This window comes from Cavia porcellus, unplaced genomic scaffold (genome assembly GCF_034190915.1).
Source record: "Cavia porcellus strain 051 isolate PalLab524CR breed Dunkin Hartley unplaced genomic scaffold, mCavPor4.1 scaffold_17, whole genome shotgun sequence".
Lineage (NCBI taxonomy): Eukaryota > Metazoa > Chordata > Mammalia > Rodentia > Caviidae > Cavia > Cavia porcellus.
Window position 1 is genome coordinate 52,326,445 of NW_026947500.1, and position 27,491 is coordinate 52,353,935.

General features: G+C 38.0%; 1 protein-coding gene across 1 annotated transcript; it reads right to left on the reverse strand.

Moving 5' to 3' along the window:
• Positions 1-26,909, reverse strand: LOC100733575 (glycine N-acyltransferase-like protein Keg1). The gene is made up of 6 exons (XM_063229269.1): positions 26,605-26,909; positions 11,325-11,420; positions 5,444-5,551; positions 3,623-3,749; positions 2,146-2,317; positions 1-1,256 (listed from the first exon to the last, which is right to left on the reverse strand). The coding sequence occupies exons 2-6, from the start codon at positions 11,400-11,402 to the stop codon at positions 854-856; spliced, it is 888 nt and encodes a 295-aa protein (XP_063085339.1). The 5' UTR covers positions 11,403-11,420; positions 26,605-26,909; the 3' UTR covers positions 1-853.
• Between the last annotated feature and the right edge of the window lie 582 nt (positions 26,910-27,491).

Below are 27,491 nucleotides of genomic sequence, written 5' to 3' on the forward strand. Positions count from 1 at the left end.
TATCCATCAGACTCCCACAACCCTCCTTGCACTGAAGACATCTCATAGCACGTGCCACTAAGAGGTGTCAACTAATCTCCAGCCCTGTAGGAAGCTTGCCACAGCCCCTGTCTCAAATCATATGCACCATTTCCCAGTGTTCTTGCTAAGGTTCCACAAACAGTGTCTTCATGGTGAGGGGATTCTAGAGGGAGTTAATGACACTCAACCTTTAGAAGTAATGCTGAAGTCTTTTTCCAGGGTATGAGTTGCAAAAGATAGCTCTTTGCAAAAGATATTAATACCAGTTAGAAAAATATTACCAACTCCTTTGCGTCTGAATAACAAATTATTATTGCATCAAATATTTTATTGTATATAATATTTATACTCACATAGGCATGCAATCTATTTTACATTGTTTTCATAGAAGATGTAGGAAGTTATCTGGGAAAACTATTTTTTTGTTGTTATTGTTAAGGAAAGACAATTCTCCAAGCGGTAAAAGAAAAAAAAAAAAAATAAATAAAAGCCAACAAGGCCAGAAGGAAAAACGTCAGAAAACTGTCCTGGCAAGTGAAAAAGAGCCAAACATTGGGAGAGAAAAGGAGAAATCATGTAGCCAGTTAAAAGCACAACACAGGAACCTGGCACTGAGGGGACAGAAGTGCCTGGCCACTTCCACCCAAGAAAACCAAGGACAGCCTGGGAATGATTTGATGACAAGGGTCGGGGTGAGCTGTTTGTCACTGGTCCCTGTTCCCTGAGCTCACAGTCTACCACACATTATAATTTATCCTCTTCTCCACTTCCCCATGAACAACACTGGACACATGTCCTGCCCACTCTCAGTGTACTCAGTTCAGGGCCAGCCTCACACAGGCATGCTGTTCCACTGATTCCACTGACAGGGCAAGGAGACCCAAAGCAGCCTGGTGACTGATCTTTGCATGCTGTGGTTGGCTCTATCCACATGCCCATACATTGGGAAGCCAAGTTTCCCCAGACTCTGGATCTGGCAATGGCTGACATGATAAATGAGAGCCTGGCCCCGGTACTTGGGCACAGTGGCTCCCATTCGCAGCTCTCCAGTGTAGTCCATCAGGGTCCAGGACACAGGCGTCTTCTCAGGCCCCAGCAGACAGAAGCTGGGGAAGGTCCGGATACAGCGCTCGATGAATCTCTGGCTCCTCTCATTACCACCAAAGCTCCAGAATTTATTCACTAAGGCAGCGTGTGCTACATCCAGCGATGAGAGTTTAAACATCTCTTGGTTGCTATAAGAAAAAAGCAAAAGAATAGCCCCTTATATAACATCTTAGGGGCAAATGGGAGCATATGAAGGACATGTGCTCTGAAACTCAGTGACCTGGGTTTGGATCAGCCCTGTTTGTGTGACTTTGGCTCTCTTGCCAGTTAACCTCTCATCTTCTCCATAGAGTGACCAGAGAGGTGCTTGACACAGCTCCCTAGGATTCCCCTCAAAGGGCTTCGTTGGGTCAGTGGTTGCTGGTACTTAGCACAGCCCTTTGGTATCTAATGCTATTTCTAGGAGGATTCAAACACCAAATAAGTAGGTAAAATAAATTAGCTAATTTCAAATAATCATAACTGTAATGAAGAAAACCAAAATGGTCACATATGGGAGTACCAAGGAAGAGACTCTGGGTAGGCTGAATTGCCCAGGACCCTGGTGAGGTAAGATCTCAACAGTCTCCAGTAACAAGACATCATTTGTATGAGCACTGTAACTGTTGGTATATGTTTGTGATTTATAATAATTGCATTTGTTCTGGGGAAATTAAAGTATACTTATCTTGGTGTTTTCTACATCCTCTTCTTTTGCCTTCTCTTGCCCTCCCATCCCTGGGCCCTATCCCATCTCCACAGAGTCCATCTCCCTATTTCCTACCATCTCTCCTTCATTTACACACTGTAGGATTGGGAGAGATGGATTTTAGATGGGTGCAGAGTGTTAATTCCAAGGCTCCACAGACATTGAAAGGAATCCCCACTTTGACTTTGGATTTGTAGACTCAAAAGCTGTGAGACAAGTCATTTCTAGTTTTAAATAAATTTTTGTGACAGGGCTTGAAAACTAACATTAAAGACAGCTTCAGCGGTTTTCACGTGTGGATGGTGGGGAGTGACTCTTATCAAACTTACAGGGACTTGGGCTTGTTGGCATTGGATGATAAGTTATTTGTGTCCACAAGGGTAGGAACCAGTTTCTTTGCAGTATCCAGTGGCATGTAGAGATTGCATTGTGTGTGCTTGACCTGGCCATAATGGATGGATGCAAGGTTCTCTATCACCTCATGTAGGCTGGACTGTGTACCTAGATGGGAAAAATGAGGAATCACATTTCATTGTTCATTTCAGTTTTTGGAAGTGTTGTACAATGTCACTGGAAAGTATGTGAACATGCAGATACACACAGACACACACACACATACACACACATGCTTTGTGTTTAATCATAATAGAAGTTTTATATGGCACTGGGTATATTACTTTCCCATTTTCTAAAGTTTCAAATTTGGATAACACTACAAGTCCTGTATACATTATGGTACAGTAATGACTATCAAAGAGAATAGGGCATAGACCTAATAAGCAAAATTTCTTCAATGAATTCTATGTGCTAAGTGTTCAGATGTTCATTATAATGTCTCCATATTGTTCTTATATCACTGACATGACTTTCTCTTTGGAGGTATCTGTAGGCTTATCCTGGCAATGTGCCTTGGCCATAAACAGCTCCCTCGTGGGCACTAAAAGTGTGCTCTGGGTCTTGCCTTGTCATTTTGCTCCTGAGGACCTTGTAGCTTTTACATTTGCCCAAGCCGCTTTCATCACTGCAGTCAGCAGTTTGTGCAAAGTTCGGATCAACAACGGGGCCCAAGACTGAGACCCTGACTAATCTGGTTCTTCCAGTCCTCATGCAAGCCTCCATTCACATGCAAATGTTTGATCTGGAGAGATGAGCAAACAACCTAAGTCTGTTCCAAAGTACTGACCCACACAGTATAAACTGATAAATAGTTGCTCTAAATAGATGCTTCAAGGTAGTTTGGATAGCTGACTGATACAGCCAGAATACTGCTATCCATTTCCCATTCAAAACCCCATTTGACCCTGAAGAACTGCATACTTCAGGTACTACTGTAATCATCTTACACAAGTGGAAACCAGCCCACAGAGAGGTTGTTACTTTCCCTACATCACAGTTAATAAGAAGCCCAGTCAGGCTGCAACCTTAGGTAGTCTAATCCCAGGCAGCGTATTCTTATTTACAAAAATACACCTTCATGAATTTGACAGTGTGACAAACAGAAATGAGACAGAGAGGCAGCTTTCTTCCTTTACCTGTACTCTCTGACTGGTCCCAGGCACAGCAGTGGATAAATTATGAGGCTTAGTAGTAACATCATTCACAGTTTCCTATGTAAAACTTGCCCATGCTATCTTTGGGTTTTCCCTTTGGACACAGAGATTGCTGAGAATATGAACAGACAGGAGGCTGAGCATCTAAGGTTTAGGGAGGGCAGGTGCACTGGGCATAGGGTGCTGTTCAAAATCGATAGCTCGGAAACATGTACCAGGAGAACTCAGCACCAGGGACCCGCTCCAGTTCTCTTACTTTGAATCTGCAAATGCTGCTTCCAGTTGATGACTTCTGGGGAGCCAAGGAATTCCTGGCACTTCTTGAGATCCTTGGAGTAGATTAGGTAAGTGTTGGTGTAGTGATCTAGGTCATCAGTCATTTCCTGTTTGAGGAAAGAGGAATCAAACAGAGTGCTTTTAATTGGTGATTGCTAACATGGTAGTCAACATTCTGTTATATTGCCATTGTTTTACATGCTAAACTAGTATGTTTTGTTGGGGGAGTTGTCCTAGAATTATTTATACTGTGTGGTGAAATTCAAGATCTTTTATTCATTTATAATGAAAAATTTTCCCACACAAAAACTCTTTCTACCTTGGCTAATTCTTTGAAATTTTAAGGAGAATCCTCTTAAAGTCATTTTTGATACCTCTAGGAACCTCAAGTGGAACAGTCAAAATAATAGTTGAAAATCAAAATAATAACCCAAAGGGATAATCCCGGTACTGGGCTAGGCATATGTCCGTATTAAAATTCATCCAGATCATAGGATTAGAGTATTTATCTATCAGTGGTGAAATCAAGTAAAAAGATAATTAACTAAGTAATGCTTTCTTTCAAAAAATGACTAACAATAGTTAATTGAACTGTAATTCTACCAAACAACAACACATAAGCATATTCATTGACATATACATTTAAATACATCTAGCAAATTTCTCAAGCTGAAGAGGAGATTATTTGAATTTTAAGGAACAGACAAGAGGAAATTACCACATCTTAGAATCAAAAACTTTTTTTAAACTACAATATTAAAATTATATTAAAAATACACTTTTACTCAGTAATAACACTGTGGTTCAAACTAGAAATTTACCTCTTTTGTCTAATAAAAATTATATTTATCTGTAACATTAGTTTTGATAAAATTTTTATAAAGCAGCAATTCTAAATCTATCTGTGTAACATCCACCACGTGTTGTTATTTGTCTTCTGCCTGGTTTTACTGGCTTTCTTGTGGACAGTTTTTTACAGTGCAGTCGCAAGTCTCAATGGGAAGACAGTATTCTAATATCATAGTGGAGTAGCAACAAGTCCATATGGTTTCAAGGCCAGTGAGATTTTTAAACTTTTTTCAGTACTTGAATTAAGCTCAAGACTTTCTCACCGAGCTACTTTCCCAGTCACTGACACTTTTTTTTTTGAGACAGTTTTGCTAAATGTCTGAATTTCCCAGGCTAGTTCTGAACTTGCTACTCTCCTGCCTCATACACCTGCTAGGATTAAATTTTGTTGCACCAATCTTGCATAAGTCAGAGTTTTTAAATGGCAAGTAACTTTTTTTTTGTATTAGACCAGTAACTGAAAATGTAACTGGGGTCTGATTTATTGTACTATAGAAGCCTTGCCTGGGAAATGATCTTTCAGTGACTGTAACAAACAATCAGACTCCTCTGTATCAATATGGTGGATGATACATGGGCACAAAACTTGTCATTGTTGTCAATAAATCTCATGGACCTTATACTATAAGTAACAAAGCATCACCAAATATGTGTTGGGGGACTGGATTTTAAGCAGAAATGAAATAATGAGTATGTATGCTGTGTAAGCTTTTAGTTGCTTTCTCTCTGAACTATTATAGTATGTTTTCTGTAGTTCTGTGCCTGCTCCTCTCACACAATGCTATAATTTTCTCTAGATTCACCTGAAAACTGGACCAACTGAACACTTGGCCTCGTGGAAACACTGTGAATCATTTCTGTCTTCCTGAATTAAACTATGTTGCCTGGCACAAAGCACTAACACAACATACACAAACACAGTGGCATATTCATCCCACAGCTGGTAACTTACCTGCTCCTGAGGACGAACAACCAGAGTATTAAAATTAGGCCAGGAATCCACCAGGGCCTTTAGCTTGAATGGGTTTCCCTGGTTCATGTGGAAGATGGTTCCATAAACCTACAACATTCCAACAAAGCAAGAGGGTCATCTCATCACAGAAAGATTCTGAAGTGCCTCCTATTTGACCCAAACAGAGATTTTTAAAAATAAAGTAATTCAAAAATATCTAATAAACATCTATGTCAAATGGCTTTTATGTCCATCCTGTTCCAATTAAGAGATATATTTTAAAATATTATAATAAAAACATATGAATGCATTCTACCACTGTATAATTAGTAACATCTTTCACAGATTTCCATCTGTCATGTACACAAAACAAATATTGCAAAAATAACAAACTTTGGATACTTTTTTATTCATTGCAAGTATTTTTAGGAGTACTCATAAAGTATTTTTATCATTTGGCTTTAAAATCTTTCCCAGATTATTCTAAAATCTTTCTCATGTCACTCATGATGTTTGTTTATTGCTTCTCTTTCAAAATCAAATTTTCCTGGTTATTAAATAAAAAGTTACCATGCAATTGACTCATTGACTTATTGAATGTACATATTGAGACCGTAGTCTTATTTCAATTTTGTTATAGGGGATTTCTCTGGTGTTAGTCTGGCAAAGGAATAAGAGAAGTGTGATTCCTTAGAGATGCAATGTGGCCAGCAATCCAGATTTTCCACTGGATCCACTGGCTTTTGACACCTAAGGGTAAATGGGGTCCCCACTATTATAGGGCCAGATTCCAACTCCTCCACTTGCCCTTCACTGGTGGGAACAAAGCTGCTTCTTGTTATGCTCACCATGTACTGTCCCCTGATGCCATCCTGGGTCTGTGTGGCTCCCTCAGGATGTGATGTCATGAGAGTCCTGAATCCTCACTAGGGCCTCCTCTGATACCACTGACAGGAAAGGGTGAGAGATGCCTCCTTCACTCCAGGAAGTAGATGGGTTCAGTTTACCCATTGTGTCAGGGCTTTCAAGATGTCAGTGGCAAAAGTAAAAGATAGATGTTCCCGCAATTCACCTAATGTGTATTCTGATAATAGCTAACACTTGCATGGATTTTCTGCATATCAGGCAGTGTTAGTACCAACACACAATCCTTCATGGTAATAACCACTCGAAGAGCTAGGAGTTCTCATGACCTCCGTTTTTCCTGGTGGTGAAGTCACATACTAACCATTCTGCTCACCTACTTGATACAGGCACTGCACAGTGTTAACCAAACATGCACATTCCTGCTCTTATTATTACTAAAAAGTGAAGTTGACACATGACATCTTTTGTGTCAAATTCCTGCACTTTGTCTAATGTGCTCTCAGGGCTTCAGTTTCCTCATGCAAAATAATCTTGTCCTTTCTGTTATGACTTGTTCCTGGACATCCCCCAAAGCCTCAAGTGGACTCGGGTAAAGTTTCTTCAGAGGTGACTAGATCTAGAGTGTGTGATACTTAAGTGTGTGTGATTATTAAACCAGTCCACTGATTGGCTTGGCATAGTTCTGGGTGGGAAGGCCCACAGTTGAGTGTGAGTGCTGCCTGCCTAAGGGCATGTAGCCTGGATAGAATATGAGGGGCAGAAGGAGGGCTGCTCTCATCACATGTTGCTTGTTGCTTCTTTGCTGACTTTGCTGCCTTATGCCCACCATGAACTATTTCTCCTCTGCAATGGCACCTTGCCTTAGAGACAGCCAACTATGAACTGAAACCTTTACAAACTATAAACTACAATAAATCTTCCCTCTTTTAGCTTTAGGTGTCAAGTATTTTGTCTCATCAATGAGAAAAGTAACTAAGATACTTTGTTTACTACAGCCACCAGAAAATGATTAAACTCTCATCCTTAGCTGTTACCCATGCTGCCTTGGTGAATAGAATCTGATATTTTTATCATGCTGAGAAAAGCCAAAGATTCATCAAACATTGGATCTGGACCTTCTCCAGCTTTTGTCTGCCGAGGTCTCAGGGTGTCTTGGTTACCCTTTTTGTCATTGTTGAGACAAAATACCTGATCCCCAAAATTAGGCAAGGAGAGGTTTATTTATCTTACAGTTTTTGGAGTTTTCAGTTTGTATTCACATTCCTCCAAGGCAGGGTGGCATGGTACTGGGGCAGCCATTCATGTGGTAGCAAATGGTAACAGCAAAAAGGGCAAAAATGGGAAAGCATGCCTGCTTCCCTCCTTTATACTGAATGCTGTTCACCTGCCTCTGGGCAGGGGTAGCACTTACACTGCCAATACCAGCACTAGACAACAAACCAATCACAGACGCTATACTCAGTCCCCTCCGAGATTGCATTAGACTTTGGGAGATGTTTAAACAAACCACAACTGAGGAGAACACTAGTAACCTGGATTCTATTGGACCAGATTGGAGAGCTGCAAATGGGAGCTATTATGACTGGGCACTTGAGCTAGGCCCTCATTTACCACACCAGTTTTTGCTAGATCCAGGGCCTAGCAAGATATAGCTTCCCCATGAACGGCCATGTAGATACAGCCAGCAGCAAGCTACATCATGTGCTCATTCCCTGCAAGTGGAAATGTGTGCCTGCAAAAACCTGGCTTGCATAGAGGACATCAGCAGAGTGTGCGGTGCCTCTGGCTGGAGAAGTGAGCAGGTAAACAGAAGAAAAGAATACACCATCATGGTGTAGACTCTTTCCCCCGCTCCTATCATAGGAATAAGGTTTGCTGTGGGGACATCGCATTGTAGGTCTGCAGCAGGAAGAGAAGCTCACTAAGCTCCTCCACAGAGCAAGGTACATCCTTCATAGACCATCTCGGATGCCCCAGCCTTGGTCTGGACTTTCCATGGCTTCCTGATGGTCACCAGGGTGGCCCTGCATGGATGTAATTTAGAGAGACTTTCAGGACCTAATCTCTTTCCTCTGTATGCTAGTATAGGCCCAGGCAGACCTCTGCTAGTCTGCCTTTTTTCTAGTTCTTTCATTTCTTTTCTCCTCAGCCAATAGTAGAACCCCCAATTCTTTCTGCCAAAATGAGAAGCACTGTTCTTTATTTATTCTCTTTGTAACCCATTATTTAAAATGAACATCGTGTGCTGCTCTTACAGTATACTCTTTTGTGATTCAGTCACACTGATAATTCTGAGATAAGTAGAAATGCATGTGCAATTGGTGAAATTAAGCCAGAGAAGTCTTGTCTACCATTTCCTGAGTTCCTCCCATGGAAACATTTTTGCAAAACTATAATATAATAGTACAAACTACTGAGACTGATAGGTTAAGATGTAGAATATTTTCAAAATCATAAAAAGCGCTCACATTGCCTCCTTATAGTTGTACTCACTCCATTCTTCACCACTGACCAGCATTAATCCATCTTCCATCACAGTAATATTGCCATTTCAGAAATTTTATAGAAATTGAATTGTGCCATCTGTATACATTTGGGGTTTTTTTTTCACTCTATATAGTTCTCTGGAGATTAATCCAGATGGCTGAAAATATCAATAGTTAATTTTGTTTACTACTTAGTGTTTGTATTAGTCAGTTTTCTGTCACTGGGATAAATTACCCAATACCCACAGCTTAAAGAAAGAGAGGCTTGTTTTGGTTCATGGCTTTCAGGAATTTAGTCAATGGCAATAGCTTTAAAGCATCATGATAGAAGAGCATAGCTGAGCAAAGGAGCTCAGTTTATGGTGATGAAGAAGCAGTAGAAGGAGAGGGTTGAGGGAACACAAAAGAGGAAGGGTTAGGGACCAGATATAATATCTAATGTTGTGGCTCCAGGACCACTCCACACATACACCGAGAGCTCCACAAGTACCCTGCACAGATCTCAGGTCACTCAGGTTGATATACTCAACAGTGGCACTTAATAGTGTCATTCCATATCTTCGACTAATAGCATGTGTTTAACCCTGCAGCTCCTGAAGGACATCAGGGCTATTTCCAGTTTTCTGCTAACTCATATAAAACTTCTTGACACTTTTATCTGCATATATTTTTGTGTAAAAATAAACTTGCATTTTTCAGAGGTAAATATTCATGTGGGTGATTGTTAGTTGTACAGCACTTACATATATAGTTTGTGATGTAAATTGTACATTATTTTATAGTGTGACTGAGCCAATTCATACTCCATGCAGCAACATGTAGTGATACAGTTACTATGTGTTACTGCCAGTGTTTTGGTTTTCAACTCTTTTTTGTTCTAACCATGCAGGTGCATTAAGGGTAGTTTGGGGGCTGATGTGAATTATGGGTATTCCTGGCCCTATCAGTAACTAGTTGGACATAGTAATCAGGTTCTCTCTGCCTTAGATCCATCATTTGTGACATAGGGAGAATAATGATCAGGTCATCTTCATTTTGTGGAAATATACTTTTAAAAAATCAAGCCATGCTGGGCCTTGGAGGAGTAACAAGAAGCCAATTAACACTTCCCATGAGCCATTACAAACCATGTGGTGCCTAGGTGGAGAAGCAAACTAATTTGCCCTTCCCATGACTCAGCAGAAGCCATGCTAGGTTTGGGATGAGTAACAAGAAGCCAATTTCTCCTTCCTATGAGCCAACCAGTGCACAGGCTGGGAGACAAGGAAACTTCCTTAATCCTCCATTAGCAACCAGCTGAATCAGAGGACAGACTGAGTTGATAGCCACTGAGGTACCAAAACAGTTAATGCTTGTATTGTTTGATTAACTTTACAGGCCTAAGGCTGGTAGTTTGAACATCTATTAAGAGGATAACAATAGGCAATATAGCAACTATGGGAGATTTCCATCTGTCTTGTTTTTGAAATCTAATATTGTTCTCACTGTTTTGCTTCATTCCATTTTATTGTTGTGTTTTATTCAGTGTTCTGTTTTGTTTGATTTTATTATATCAGGTGGTATGGGCAGCGATTTTGAAGATAGTGCCAAAAGGCATTATGGTAGTCATTGTTGATTTTCTATTATCCTGTTTTGAAATCTTGAATCACTTTCACTGTTTTTTTTTGATTGGCTTTATTCTGTTTTATTTTGTTTAGTTTTATTCTCTTTAAAATGTACTTTCATTCTTTTGCTTTGATTGGCCTTATTCTGTTTTGTTTGGTTTGATTTTATTATGTTGAATGGTATGGAAGGCTATTTTGAAGAAAACAGGTAACATTATGGCAGCCATTGTTGATTTCCTATTATCTTGTTTTGAAGACCTGTAATGCTTTCATTCATGCTCTATTCTGATTAGCTTTCATTCATTCATGCTCTGTTCTGATTAGCTTTCCTCTGTTTTGTTTTATTCTCTTTAAAATAAAACATTGGCTGCTAGTTTCAGCAATTGCCCAAAAGTTAAAAATGGAAAATAAGCAAAAGATATGCATAAATCCAATCTTTCTCCAGTAAATGTTGCTGCAGTGATATAATGAGTAGGTTATAGTCATTTCTGGGTCTCTTTTGCAAATAACATAGGATCTGTTGAGTTTTATGAAATAGGATTTGACTTTACATATGTGTAATTACATATGTATAATTAACCTCTCATGGATACACATGTTTTAAAATTAGTGTGTATTGAAATCAACCTTTGAAATGTATAAATGGGGAAATTTTCACTGTTGTTGTGAAACATTTCTTAATATAAATAATGATTGACATTAAAACACTATTTTGCCATTGTTTGGTATTTACCAGGTCTCATTTTGAGACCTGTTTTCTTTTCTGGTAATTGCCCTGCTTTGAAAGAGTCAATGTGGACCACATTGTCACCATATGAGAGAGCACCTGCCATGGCACAGGTGTGCAGTTTAAGCTTCTTCTCATTCCCATTCTGTAGTAGGCACTCAATGGTCCTTTTTTTCTGAAGAACATTCCAGTCTCACCTTTAAGGACTCAGGGAGGGCCATCCGCAAAGATTTCTCCAGCATCAGCAGCTTCTGTGGACTTTGCAAATGGAACATTTTGGCCAGTACCTCAGCCTGCAGAGACAGGGAAAACAGCCAAACGTGAGAAGAGGCTTCCCTTTGTTTTGATAAAACACCATAAGTGTTTACTGTGTAAACAAGAATTCATGCCTCACAGTTCTGGAGCCTTGCTCCAGCAGACACAGCGTCTGGGCAAGAGCTGCCTTCTGGGTCATGGATGGCACCTTCTGACTGTGTTCTCAGTAGTGGAAAGGACAAGCTAACCCTCTGGAATTATTTTATGAGGGTGCTAATACCACTTATAAGGGATGCACCCTTGTGACCTACTCACCTTCTCATGGCCCCAACTCTGAATAGTACCTCCTTGGGGTATATCTTTCAACTCATGTATTTGGGTGAAATCAAACCTTCAAACCACAGCAATGCTAAACCAATAGGATCCATATTTGCATGATGCAGTGTAACATTAATAAGTAACCAGTGGAAATCACTTGCTACTTTTAAAATATGTGGCTATGAAGGGAGAAAGCGGGCATAGTCACTTTCGATTTGTAGACTTACTGGGAAGGGCAGGACTCTGGAAAGGAGCCATGCAAGATCTGTGGGACCAATCTGACAAACCACTGTGACATGGGAGTAGCAGGTGCTGAGCTTGTGTCTTCAGGGACTTTAATTGGTGTCACAAAAAAGTCCTCAGCAGCTCCAAGGATGGATAAGATGGGCCAAAATCTAAGGGATTTCTAAAGTTTTCACTTCATTTTTGCTCACCTTTCAGTATTTCATTTTTTATTTTGAAAAAAAAAACAAAACCAAATGAGAAAAACAAGCAAACAAAATGGTGTCTTTCAAAACAAAAGGATGGGCATAGTAAATAATTTAAAATCATAATACATGGTGATCTACAATGGTTACCATGATGTCTCTTGTTCTCTTCAATAGAATTGCCCATAGGCACAATAAAATTGAACATAGCAGTACAGAACAAAATCAATAAAAATAAAACATTGGAGACACTTAGGACTTCAAAAGAAGGTAATAGCCAAACCAGAATGGGTATCATAGTGAATTTTATTGTCTTCAGAGTAGTTGCCTGAACTCTCAGACTTGATACTATCAAACATAATGGATTCTAATAAAATCAGTCAAGACAAGATAGCAATAAAAAAAGACAGATTCAAATACAATCAATCAAAACAAGGCAGTAAAAGCAATATAGGGTTTCAGATTAAGTTAATAGGAAATTAAAAATGGGTACCATAGCACCATCTTTCCAGCTTCAGAGCATTTCATTCTTTAAAGGCACATTTATTTTAACTGATATATTTTTATGCAAGTGTACATTCTGGGGCCACATTGCTGGTGGTGACTCTCCCTGTACCACCACTAAGAAACTACAATATTTTTAGTATTTTGAGAAACCTCCATATTATTTTCCACAGAGATTACCTCATTTGTGTCCCAATCAACAGTTCCAGATATCCAGCCCTATTTAGATTTTCACAGGACTCCAGAGAGAACATCCTGTGCTTAAAGAACCTACAGCATCCCTGGCCATAGATATAGATGCATAGATGCAAGTAGTAATATCTCCTTTGCAGACTGCCGTGTTCCTAAGATTCAAAACACAGTGTCAGTCAAACATCCTCAGAGGCAAATCTGACCTATTGAGAAGCCTCTTTCAAGGAGGTTACAAGAACACAAGAGGAAAATGGAATTTGGGGACAAAGCTCAGTGTTATCACAATACTGCATACTGTGAGCCTTTGCTACAAGCATGGTTGCATCCGTGCATACAGTGAGAACTAAAAACAACAGCAAAAATATGATGTTCCTTGGTGAGGTAGACTGACACTCAAAGAAGCCATGCAAATGAGACATTTCAACAGCAGCAATGGACAAAGTCCATGATGAGGATACTGCATCTAGGTTTCCCATTAACAGAAATGTATCTATGGAGAACAATTCAAACAGAGAAAATGAGTGTTGGGAATATTATAAAGGAATAATAACAACAGGAAAGTACATGATGCAGTACCCATGCCCAGCACAAGGAGGACAAAATAAAATTTATAAGTTCACAGCCTGTCACAGTTCTAAGGAACCATGAACCAAAGAACTACAACACACACACACATGCACACACTCACTCACACACGACACACACATGCATTTGAAAAATATTAACAAGAGAAGAAAATATACTCATTAGTGTATAGTCAGTCCTTGAATAAGTTTTATAAATTTTTGATTAGCCATATTCAATATGCAAAACATAAAAACATAAGGATATGGAATGTTCAGTTTAAAGACATTAAGTTTAAAAACAAAACATCGATACAGTTTTAATATCACAGAAATATAGATAAAGTATTTTAAACTAATTTTCTTTTCTGATAATTTAAATCGACATTACAGACTTCCGGGAAGATGGCGGAGTAGTAAGCAGCAGAGAAAACAGCCTCTGTGAGAGACACCATCCAGATGCCGGGATACACCATCATGAGGAAGACAAGAAGGAAGCGGGTCCCTCGGGCCCAGGAAGAGCCTGAAGTCTGAATCAAAGGCCATAGAGAGAGTAAAAAGAAAATCTTCAACGAAGAAGGATGCAGCTGGTGGCTCCTGCACCCAGAGCCAGACCCACTGTTTGAGGGCATCTGTTGGAATTCGGAGACACGCAGTCACAGTGAAGGTGATGGCCGGCAACTCTGGAGGCCTCTCCGCATGGATTTGGCAGTGGAGGGGAGCGGCAGACATGGAGGACTGTACTGGCTGGTGGTGAGTGCAGAGGATTCCATCCTCCTGCAGGAGGGAGCAATTAGCTGGGAGCCATCTGGGAGTGGGGCTGGATAAACCCAGAACCAGAACTGTTGCCGGCTTCCTCCAGCAGATCCTAGCTGGGGGCAGACTCAGTCGAAGTGCTTGGATTGCAGTGAGCCTAATGTGTCTGGTCTTGGGGCAGGCCTACTAAGTTTGTCTGCTACTTCACCATAAAGCAGTTCCTGGCTCACAGGGATACAGTGGCAAGATTTGGGATGCTGCCTCTCTAGACTGTCTACTAGTGAATCCAAAGACAATTGTGGAAGTGGACTATTTTTAAATTTTTTTTCTTTTGTTTTCTTGTTGTTTTTTTTCTTGCTTGTTTGTTTTACTCAGCTTGTCTTTTACTTCTTTCTGATTTTTTTTTTTGAGCATGAGTGTGGTTCTCAACATCCTTGTGGGTGTGGTTTTGTTCTGTTCTACCTTTTATATCATCCAGCTGTCTTTTCCTTCAGTTTTTTCTATCAGTTTCCCCAAGTTTCTGGGATACATCTTTGTTCTCCAACTTACTTACAATCTTTTTCTCTTTTCCCACTTTTTTGTTTTCTTTTTAATCCATTTTGAATCTTAACCCTTGAAGGCAGAATTGATATATTACAGTCTTATGTATTGTATATAACTGTTTTGCATTAGGTTGAAAAGGTATGAGAAGACAATCAAACAAGATGCAATCTCAGACACCAAATTCACCTAGGACAAACCCAGGGGGCAATGAAGTTGGAAAATCCAAAAGCCCCCTATTAGGGCTCTCCAAAGTGGTAACAAAGCAATTTAATGAGGCTCTGAAAAAAATGAAATCAGAAATAATCTCTCAAATAACTTCAGAGATTACCAAGATACATACCATACTTAGTATGTTAGTGCAGACACAGACAAAAAAATAGATGAGTTTAAGAAAATTATGGAAGCACAACATAGGAAACAAATGGAACCCATAAAGCAGATTCAAACAGATATCCAGGAGGATAAAAACTTCATTGAAAGTAATCAAAGCAGATTAGGCCAATGTGAGGACAAGATCACAGATATTGAAGATAAGATTGCAGTTAGTAACCAGGAAAAGAAATATTTCTCAAAACTAATAAGGGAACATGAGAAATAAGTTCAGCAGCTGCTAGATGAGACAAAGAAGAATAACTTAAGATTAATTGGAGTCAACAAACAAGCAGGAGATACCACAAATGACATTTAAAAATCTTCACAGACATCATGACAGAAAACTCCTGGTAGAGTGAAAGAATTTGACATACAAATAAGTGAGGCATTTAGAACTCCAATCAGCAATGATCAAAAAATCTATATCCAAGCATATCATACTGAAAATTCCAGAAATTCAACACAAGAATAGAATTTTAAAAGCTGTTAAAGAAACAAATAACTTACAAAGGAAAGCCCATCAGAATCACAGCTGACTTCTCAGCACAAACCCTTAAGTCAAGCAAAGCTTGGACTAAAGTGCTCAAAGTTCTAAAGGAAAACAACTTTCAACCAGATTGAAGTATCCTGCAAAACTACCTTTTACGTTGAGGGAGAAATAAGATAATTCCAATGACAAGGAACATCTGAAGAAATTCATGACCACCACTCCAAAGTGTTCTGAAGGCAATTCTAGAAAGAGGTAATAAAGACTACAGCTCCACGAACCCCAACAGAAGGAATCCACCAGGAAATGTAAACAATTGGAAGGAAAAAAAGGGGGGAGCCAATAATAGAAAAATAACTTGTATAAATCAATACATATCAGTTTTAACCATTAATGTTAATAGTTTCAATTAATAGTTTCAGGTCACCAGTCAAAAGACAGACTGGCAGAATGGATTAAGAAGCAAGTTCCAACAATATGCTGTATACAAGAAACACATTTAATCCAAAAAGAAATTCATAGACTGAAAGTTAAAGGATGGAAAACAATACTCTATGCAATAGGAATCCAGAAAAAAAGCAGGGGTTGCTATTCTATGTGCTGATAAAGTGTATTTCAAGCCAAGATTGATTAAGAGAGATAAAGGTCACTGCATCATGGTAAAGGGAACAATCTAAGAGGAAGAAATAACAATCATAAATATATATGCAACAAATGTTTGTGTGCCCAGTTATATAAAATAATTGTTAATGGACATGAAAAATCAAATAAGCCTTAGCACAGTTGTATTGGGAGACCTCACTACCCCACTGTCACAAAAAGACAGATCAACTAGACAAAAAAATAATGAAATATTAGAACTAAATCAAACTTTTGATCAAATGGACTTAGTAAAGGTCTGTAGAACTTTCCACCCTACAACATCAGAATACACATTCTTCTTGGCTGAACGTGGGACATTCTTCAAAATAGACCATATACTGGCTCACAGAACATGCTTAAGTAAATGCAAAGGAATTGAAATTATCCAATGCATACTATCAGGTCAAAATGCAATGAAATTGGAAATCTGTGCCAAAGGAAACCACTAGAACTTCATCAGCACATGGAAATTAAATAGCATCCTACTGAACAACCAATGGGTCACAGATGAAATTAAAGAAGTTAGACAGATTTTACAGTTGAATGATAATGACAATACAACATAACAGGACTTGTAGGACACAGTGAAAGCAGTATTAAAAGGGAAATTTATAGCAGTAAATACCCATATCAGGAAAACAGAGCAAACACATATTAACAACTTAATGTCAAAACTTAAATTTCTAGAAAAAGAAGAGCAGGCTAAACCAAAAGCTCAAACAAAGCAGCAAATTATAAGGATCAGAGAAAGAAATTAACACACTGGGGACTAAAAAAAATACAAAGAATTAATGAATCAGGGGCTGGGGGTTTAGCTCAATGGCATAAGTGCCTGCCTGGCAAGTGCGAGGTCATGAGTTCAATCCTCAGCACACACACACACACACACACACACACACACACACACACACAAAGAATTAATGAATCAAAGAGTTGGTTCCTTGAAAGGTTAAATAAAATTGACAAACCCTTAGCCAACTTTATCAAGAAAGGAAAGAAAAGACTCAAATATATGTAATTAGGAATGAAAAGGATGAAATTATAACAGACCCTACAGAAATCCAGAAAACCATCTATACTTACCTTGAAAATTTGTATTCTAAAAACATGGAAAATATAGATGTAAAGGATGAATTCCTAGATACATATGAATTACCAAAGCTGAATCAAGAAGATATAAATATCCTGAATAACCAAATATCAATGAATGAAATTAAAGACATAATTAAAAACCTATTGTTATGGATTAAGAACTGGTGGTCAACTTAACACCAGCTGGATTGCATCAGCATGGCATTGAGTGAAGATGCTCCACCTGAGGAAAGTTGCCAGGATAAATAGGTGGAGAAGAAGGGAGGTGTTAAGGGGTTAAGGAGGCATTGTGGGTTCTCCTACAAGTTGCTGTCTGAGCTGTTGGTTCTCCTGGAGAAGCCTTGGTCCTCCCATCGAGCATTGCTTCCTGGCTCCGGAGGGGAAGACGTGCTGCTTGGTCTCCAGGATGAGCTCGTCACACTGCTTCCTGGGATGTACCTGACTGTGCTTATCATTGGAGGAGCTCGGGGCCTCCGTGTCGCTGAGGACAGCTGTGGTGCCTTTCAGGATAACCTGGTCTTTGTTGTGAGTGTGACTTCTCGGCTCCAGCGTAGAACCCTCATCCCACTAGCACAGCTCCTTCATCCTGCTAACATAGACTTTCTGGCTTCCACTGCTGACCCTTGAGTCTTCCTGGCACGGGTCCGTAAAAGAGACTGGTGTGAGTCCTTCTTGTGGGCTTTGGGCCTCCAGTTGGACTCATGGGAGGTAATGTATTGAGCTCTGGGTTTTTATCTGGACTCATGTGGGACATGTGCTGTGGGGTTTAGGCTCTTGACTAAATAATCTATGTCTTTGGTGTTGCAGATAGATTTCCTGCATTTTCCTGTGTTAACTCCCGGTGACCATTATAAAAATATTATAAACTCCATGTCCTGAACCTAATTGTTCTCTGTGTACCACCCCTGACTACAACACCTACCAACAAAGAAAAGTCCAGGTTCTGATGGATTCACTGCTAAATTCTACAAGAAATTTAGTGAAGACATAACACCACTATTTTGGGGAGATACCTGCTGAGTATCTTCCTAAAACAATTAATAACATCATACCACAGCAAAATATGTGCACCCATATTTATAGCAGCACAGTTTATAATAGCCAGATCTTGGAAATAACCTAAATGCTCATTGACTGGGCAATGTATAAAAAAGATCTGATGTTTCTATATAATGAAATACTATTCAGCTATAAAGACTGATAAGTTGGACATTTTTATAGGTAAATGAATGAATCTTAAAAACATACTTGTTAGTGAAATAAATGTCACACATGTATAGTTATTATATTGTTTCATTAGCATGATAAGAAAAATACATATATTTTGTCCTACAGAGAATGACTTCAGCCAAGCTATGACTCAGGCCACACCTGCCTTTACTTTAATTAACCCACTGTAAGTCATTTTGAATTGACTTTTGGAAGTCTTTAATTCGCTATGAGGTTTGGGGTTTTTGCATGTGGGTATCCAGTTGTTCCACTATACTTATCGAGGGCACAATCCTTTGTCCACTTACTTTTTCATGTTTGCAGGAAATCAGTTGTCTGGTATGTGGGTATTTATTTTGGGACTTTATATTGGTGCTTTGGTGGTTTGTCTATCTTGATATCAATGTTATTTTGTCACGATTGGTGTAACTTTGTGATAAGTCATGAGATTGGGGAGGGTTGGAGCTCTAATTCTGTTCTTTTATCAAATGTGTTTAAACTAGTCTGAGTCTTTTATGTTTTTACAGAAACATAAGAATCAAAGTGTAAATCCATATTAAAAAATGGTGTTGGCAGTTTGATAAGGGATTGTGTTTTCTGATCTTTGTTATTTTCTTCTATTCATTTTTGGTTTTATTCTGTATTTTGTTTTTACTTTCTCTAAGAAAGATATGAGAATATTTCATCACTGTCTTCTTTTCTAATAAATGTACTTGGTGTTAAAAAAAATAAAAGCTAAAATTAAAAAATCAGTAAATCTGACCAGTATTTTGTAACATATTTCTCTGCACGCATATTTTCTCTCTGTTTTGAGGAGGACAGATACTTCACTTTCTTATTGAATATTTATCAAATAAAAGTTCTGCCCTTCTGTTTGTCTTTTAACCAGGGACTGAATTCACAACCTCACACTTATCAAGCAGGTGCTTGTGCCACTTAGCTAAATCCCAGGTCCAAAGTCCTGCACTTCTTAGCATGTATCCTCCAGAAGTAAGGACAATAACTCTGGGCATCATTTGTATGCAATATATGGTAAGTAAATGTTATTTAAAACTGCATTCTTCATCACAAATGTTGCTATTGCTCCATGAACTTATCAACTTCCACATTCTCTCCACAGAAGGAGAAGCAATCTTAGCTCTTTGAAAGGTACTTCTGGGTACAAATATATACTTCCCAGGTTGAATAAACCCATTTTACCATGCCACAAATATTAGTAAAGCATCTTAGTGCTTCCTATCACAAACTGACAAGAACATTTGATTTTTCCATGGCAGGAAAAAAGGGCAGGAAGTCACAAACCAATGGTTCTACCTTGTGAAATAGCCCTTACCTGGAAAACTGAACCAATGAAGACAGAATTCCAGAGACAAATGATAAGCAGCAGATTTTCCCACAATATGATATTTTCTTTATCCTAGCACACACAGCTTGGACTTGCTGAGTGAAATTTGTAAATTTTTTACAGAGGTCACTAATCTGAAGATCTTTTCATGGACATCAGTCTCTTTAATTAAAACAAGTGCTTGGGGAGGTAGGCTTTGACAGCGTCCCATTCTTCCTGGAAGGGTCATATCCCGGCAGCCAGGGATCGTGGAAAACTGGGAGTCCAACTGTGGGAATCCTCTCAACCTTGTTTCCCAGGGTAGCCTTCCTTCAGCCTCCCTTGTGCCCCCAGCAGGCCCTGGCTGGAAGGAAGATGTGCTTGTATAGGAAACACATCTTCCTGATTCTTCCCTGCTCAGTCACCTGCTTCCTGTGGAAATAAGGTGAAAGCCAAGAGTGCTGAGTAAAAAGAGTCCTCCAAACCAGAGCTGGTACATAAGCAGAGCAGAAGACCTAATGTTTGGAGTTTCTGAAGATTTTCTCTCATTTCTAAAGACCATACATAGCCCATGGCTTTCATGTGCTTCCCTCACGTATCACAGCAGTGAATTTCCCTAGGTATTTTTCAGTCCTGATCTGAATAGCCAAGGAAATAGACTGTCTCCCTGCTGACTGCACAAGTGACAAAATGATGAGATGAGCACAGTCTCAAACGACCTGCAATAGTCACACTGGCATTAGTGTCCTCAAACAACCATTTGCTGTCCTATTTGGAATGGATGAGTCAATAAGAAAGTATTTTTGATAACAGCTGTACTGTGTGAGATAACCAAGAAGAGAAGTCACTCTCAGTCCTTGTCATGAAAGTGTCAATTCTCCTTTGTGTTCCTATTAATACTCTCCTTATGGAGGTAGAAGGACCAGGATCCAGGCAGCTGAATGGTGCCTACACACGGCAGATAAGTGCAGGTTCCCAGAGGATTTTCTCTGTACTCCCAGCTGCCCTGGTGCTAGAGTAGTGGTCTCTCAAGTGTAGCACGTTTCTGTAAGTAAATGTGCCCTGGAAAACAGCCACTTAATTCGTTAAGTATTTGCTAGGCTTCTTCTGAGAGATGTTTAGATCTTCACATCTAAAATGTTTACCATCTGAGTCCTTAAAAACCATTTACTTCCTGATGCCTTAGAACTTGAGCTCCCAATTCCCCTCCTGTAGTTTATTCTTTTTTATGAAGAAAAGTAAAAGTTTCAAAATGAAATAATAGAAGAATAACAATAATTAACACCTTGCATATTGTAATCTTCAAAGTAGTTCCTCAGAGTACAAGACATGGGCATTAAAAAATTCTCCAAATGATATTAGAGCAAAATTTTCTCTCAAACTAAGAGAAACTAGTTGCATAAGGGTCTTGTACTTTTTTCTTTTCCCTTCATCTTTTCTTCACCTTACTTCCTCTTTTTTTTTTGAACAATTTCTTCCCATTTCACAATATCTATTGTACATTTTAGATCTTATTTGCTCTTTTAGTTTCTCACAGCAGGGAGACACTACCTTGTTTACACACGTGAATCTGACTTATTTCACTTACGAGTATGGTCTCCAGTTGCATCCCTTTACCTATAAGACTCAAATTTGTCCTTTTTTATGGCTTAGCGGTACTTCATTGTTAAAATGACCACATAATTTTTATTCATTCCGTGGTTGATGGGCATTTGAGTTGTTTCCAAGATTTAACTATTATAAATTTTGTTGCTAAAAACATGGGTGTACATATATTGCTGTGATATGATGTTTTTAATTCTTCCAGGAAGATGCACAGAAATGGAAGGGCTAGGTCAAATAGGACCTCTAATCCTGGCTTTTTGAGGAATCTACATACTGATTTCCACAGTGTTTGTACCAGTCTACACTCATCTATAGTGGAAAAGGGCTCATTTTTCCCCTCCAGCATTTGAAATTTTGATGACAGCCATTTTTTTTTTCTGGGTTGAGGTGGAATCTCAGTGTTGTTTAATTTGCATCTCTTGAATGACCAGTGATGTTGAATGGTTTTTCATGTATTTATTTGCTGCTTTCATTTCTTTGTCTGAGAAGGGTGTATTCCTCTCAGATGCCCATTTCTGAATTGGGTCCTTGAATTCGGAGTATTTAATTACATCAATTTTTTATGTTTTCTAAATATAAGTCCTTTGTTTGAGGGACAACTAGATAAAAATTTTTTTTGCATTCTGTGGGTTTTCTTTTCACTGGATTGGTAATTTTTTTTGTTGTGCAAAGCTTTTTAAATAAGATGAGGTTCTAGCTGTTGATTCTTTGAAGTATTTCCCCTGGGATTTGGGCTTGTTCATGAAGTTTCTGCCTACACTGGAACAGAAAATCGGTAGAAATCCTGTATTTTATCTTTGAATTAGCCTTTATGCATTTCCTAAGAAGCTTCTGACAGTTCTCTGCTACAGTCTCCTTGCCTGGATATAGCTTCCATTATGCAAAATTTTCCCACAATTCCCAAGACCACTGCTTCTTCACTCACACTCCTTGAACTCCCTGTCATCAGTCATTAGTAGAGGATACATCACACAGCTTGCAGTATGAATGGTTAAAATTCAAATGTCCACTTTCTTTTGGGGCTGGGCAAGTCATAGAACCAGAGTAATTCCTCATCTGTGAAGGGAATACTCATATTAAATGATGTGTGGCCTTTTAAGATTCCATCTTAAGATGCTTTGATTCTTTTCTTGTTTATTAGTTTCTTGTATATCTTACTGGTACATTTCAGATACACATAAGGATCACATTCATCATAGGAAGTTTGTACCTGTACATGATACGTCTTGCTTCTTTTTTTCTCCCATTTCTTTCCCTTCAACTCTTTTCCCCTCCCTTATTTACAAAAGCTTTGTTTCCATTTTCTCCTTCTATTCTTTTCTATCCTGTCCCCTCCCTTGTTTATCTTCCCATTTGAACATCTTCTTCCTATTTCACAAAATCTGTTATATACTTTGATTCATATTTACCCTTTTGGTTTCTTGTACCAGAGAAACAATGCAATATTTACACATATGTCCTATTTATTTCACTTGAGTATATTCTCAAAGAGCATTCATTTGCCTAGAAATGTCTCAAGTTTATCCTTTAATATGGCAGAGTAATAGTCCATTGTATTTAAAAAATCATCTTCTTCATCCATTCATCTGTTGATGGGGATTTAGCTCTTTCCCATATTTATCTATTACAAACTGTGCTGCTATAAACATGGATGCACATATACCACTGTAATATGATGCTTTTAATTCTTTTGGGAAGATGCCCAGGAGGGGAATAGTCATGTCAAATGAAACCTCCAATCCTAGTTTTTGAAGAGTTTGCACACTGATTTCTTCAGTAGTTGCACCAGTCTACATTCTCACCAACAATGGAGAAGTATTTCTTTTTTCACACAGCTCCTCAAACATTTGTTATTGATTGATTTCTTAATGATAGCCATTGTTTCTGGAGTGGAATGTCAGCACTGTTTTAATTTGCATCACTCAAAAGACCAGTAATGCTGAACATTTTTCCATATATTATTTTCCATTTCTACTTTTTCAGTTGAGAAATATGTATTCATCTCAGATCCCCATTTTTTGATCGGGTCTTTAAATTTGGGGGATTTGATTTTGTTGAGAAAAAAATTAATGAAATTGAGACTTAAGAAATACAATGTATCAAAGTCATGTTTCTTCAAAAGAATAAACAAAATAGATAAATTCACATCCAAACTTAACAAAAGGAGAGACAAGATCCATACCAAAGCATTAGAAATTTAAAAATTAAAATTGCAATTGACATAATCAAAATCCAAAATATTATTAATAGCTATGTTAAAAAACCTGTGCTCCAATAAATTGAAGAACAAGAAGAAAAATAGATTCCAAGACACATATTAATTAACAAGACTAAAGTAAGAGGATATAAAACTCTCAACAAATATATAACAGGCAATGAAATTGAGGCAGTTATTTTAAAAAATCCTACCAAGAATAGTTCAGGGCTCAGTGAATTCACTAGTGTATTCTTTAAGAATTTCAGGGAAGATTTCATGCCACTACTTCTCAAACTCATTAATGAATTTGAGATGGAAGAAATATGCTCATTCTTGGAAGGTAGCATTGGTTTGATTTCATAACCAGACAAGGACCCAACTAAAAAAGAAAACTACAGGCCAATCCCTTTAATAAATATAGATGCAGAAACCCTCAAAAGGACATCAGAAATGCATCCTTTAAAAAATCATGACCTAATAAGCTTCACCATAGGAATTCAAGGAGGGATTAATATATATAAATCAAGAAATATATCACTAACAGAATATGGAACAAAAATTAAATTGTCTTCATAGATGCAAGAAAAAGACCTTGACAAAATCCAACACACACTCATAGCACTCATAAACTCATAGCAAACAACTTGAAGAAAATAGGTATTAAAGAATCTTCATATGACAAAAACCATTTGTGACAAACCTATCACAAACATGAAGGGGGAAAAACTGAAAGCTTTTCCTTTAAAAAACAGGAGCTTTTCCTTTTCTTTAAGGATGTCCACCATCACTAATTTTGTTCAATATAGTTCTAAAAATATTACCTGGAACAATCAAGCATGAGAAAGTAATAAAAACATATAAAAGAAAGAATAAAAATATCATTTTTTATAAATGATACAATACTTTACATAGAAAGGACCCCAAAAATTCTAAGAAAAATTGCTAGAACTAATAATCAAATCTAGCAATAGCAGGATACAAAGTCAACACAGGAAATTTAATAGCATTCTTGTACACCAATAAAGAACCTATTGAAAAAGAAATTAGATAAGCAATACCATTCACAGTAGCATCAAGAAAAATTAAATATCTAAGAATTAACCTAAAAATTTCTATCAAGCAAATCTTAATATTCTTAGAAAAGAGATTGGGGAAGACATCTGAAAATGGTAGATAACCTCTGATCCTGAATAGACAAAACCAGTACTGTTAAAGTGTACATATTACCAAAACTGATGTATAGATTTAATGTAACCCCAATCAAAGTACCAACATTGTTTTTCATAGGACTAGGAAAAACCACCCTAAAATTTGTATGGAACCAGAAGAGATCCAGAATAGCAAAGGCGATCCTGGGCAACAAGAGCAAAGAAGAAAGCATCTAAATCCCAATTTTCAAGTTATGTTACAAAACTACAGTGATAGAAGCAGCATGGTATATAATTCAGAAGAGAGAATGTTGAAACAACAGCAGGTACAAAGGGGCCAAAAACGTATGCTAGAAGAAAGATAACCTTTAACAAATGGTGCTGGGAAAACTGGCTTTCTATGGGCAGAATATTGGATATAGGCCCACATCACTCACATCTACTAAAGTAAAATAAAGCTGAATCAAGATCTACATGTTAAAGCAGAAAGATTTAATCTTATGGCAGATAAAATAAAACTCAGGAAGACACTGTCATTGGTAAACAAAATAATTCTTGAACAAAATCTCAATTGTATAAGATATATTATCAAAAATCAACAAATCGAGCATATCAAATTAAGGCTTTTCTGTACAGCAAAGAAAGCAAACAGTGAATAAATAATCAACTGAGTAAAGGAAAACCTACAGGATGGGAAAAAATTTACCAGGTAGTCTTTGGACAGAGAATTAATATTTAAAATACATAAAGAATTAAACAATTACACTCCCCAAAATAAAAAAAAAACAGTGAAAAGATGGGTAACTAAAATTAATATGGATTTCTCGGAAGGATAAGTACAAGTGACCAACAAATGCAAGAAAAACCATTTTTAGCATCTCTAGTCATTACAGAAATGCAAATTACAACACTGAAATTCCATCTTACTCTAGAAAGAGTGGCTCAAGAAATCAAATAACTTCAAATGCTGATGAGGATCTGAGGAATAAGAACTTTTCTACCTTGTTTGTGGCAGTGCAAAATACTACAACTATGGAAATCAGTATGAAATTTCTGGAGTAACTAAAATTAGAAATTTCATTCAGCTCAGTTATCTCCCTTGTAGGTGTATTCCCATAAGATTTCATGACATCATATTACTAAATAATTTTTAATGCAATGGCTGAGTATATTTACCTGTGAATCTGTTGAAGGCCACTTGGGCTGTTTCTAGTTTTATGTGATTATAAACACTATTGCTATTATTATGAGTGTACAAGTCTTTGTGCAGACATATGTTTTTATTTCTGTTGGAGTGCATTTCCAGAGCTGCGTGATGTGTATGCTTAACTTGAGAAACTATTTAGCTTTCTTCTAAGGTTGCTGCATTACTTTACATTCTCGTGGTACTGCATGGGAGGTCTCCACAGTATCTCTAACACGTGCAGATGATTTACCCTGTGAAACCGTAATCAGGAATCATTGATATGGCAGAAAAAAGTCTTCAACAATACCCTTCAAATCCATGTTAAAGAACATTTACAGAGCTGATTCTTGAGGCAGGCCAAAAGATCAAGGTTAAAAGGCATTTTAAGAAATGTAATGGTTTGAGGAACTGTAAATGTTTAATTTTACCCACATTCTGCAATCCATCAAAACTGTAATGGTCAATGAAATTCCTCCCCCACTCTTTATGTCCTGGAAAAGGCTTGCTGCAAGACCCAGCTTCCCCCCCCACCATGGCTTAAGACTACAGGTGTTCTCCTTTTTTACCAAGGACAAGGGTTAACATGAATTTTATTTGCCTCATAATTAAAAGGTAAATGCTCAATTTCCAATGATAAATGAGAAGAAAACACTTACTTTTTTTTTTGTCTTTTTCCTCTTTATCTGTAGCAGGGATCAAACTCACAACTGCCTGTTTGCAAGGCAGGCGCTTATGCTGCTGAGCTAAATCCCCAGCCCCAAAGAAAACACTTATTAACTAGACTTTGGACAATTCTATTTCCACTCAGCCTGAGTCAGCACGCAATTCCTCCTTAAAGACCCTTACCAGGAATTTGCTGAGCTCAGGGTGCTCTCTGACATGCTATCCACACTACTATCCTAGCCTTCATAAATTAATAACTAAATGGTTCAATACAATAACTCATCAGAACAAAGCTTTGTCAGTCAACTTGACCAAAGTTAACATCAACTGAACTTTGAAGCATTACCTCAGCATGGGCCAGAACCAGCATGAAAGAGACTCTCCAATAGGAAGCCTATCTATCAACTTGTTCCTCCTTATATAACCACTATCTATTCTTTCCTATCTTTCAGTTCTTTGAATATGGTGTAATCTCATAATCTCCTTATTGAAATGGTCTCCCTATTGCAACAGTTTCTTTCCTCATGTTTATTTTAACTGAAATTTTCTCTTTTCCAAATATGGAGTTCTTTTAAAAAATATTTGGCATAGCTTTGCTATGAGTTAAACTGACCTCTGTGACTAGCCTACAAATCTGAGTATGAATGTTTTCATCAAGTGTATTTTCTTTACTACAAATCTTTCCCTATGTTTTTAAATTTAAAATTACTCTAACTGATCTTCAGAACTTACTCCAGTGGTTTTGTGAGATCGCAGCTCACCTAGGAAGAGCATTTCCTACAATGTCCTTCCTTTCACATTTGCAGTGAGGGGAGGCCCCAAAAGAGATTTTTATGAGAGATTTGGAGGCAGAGTTGAAGTGGTGGCCACTTTTGCGACA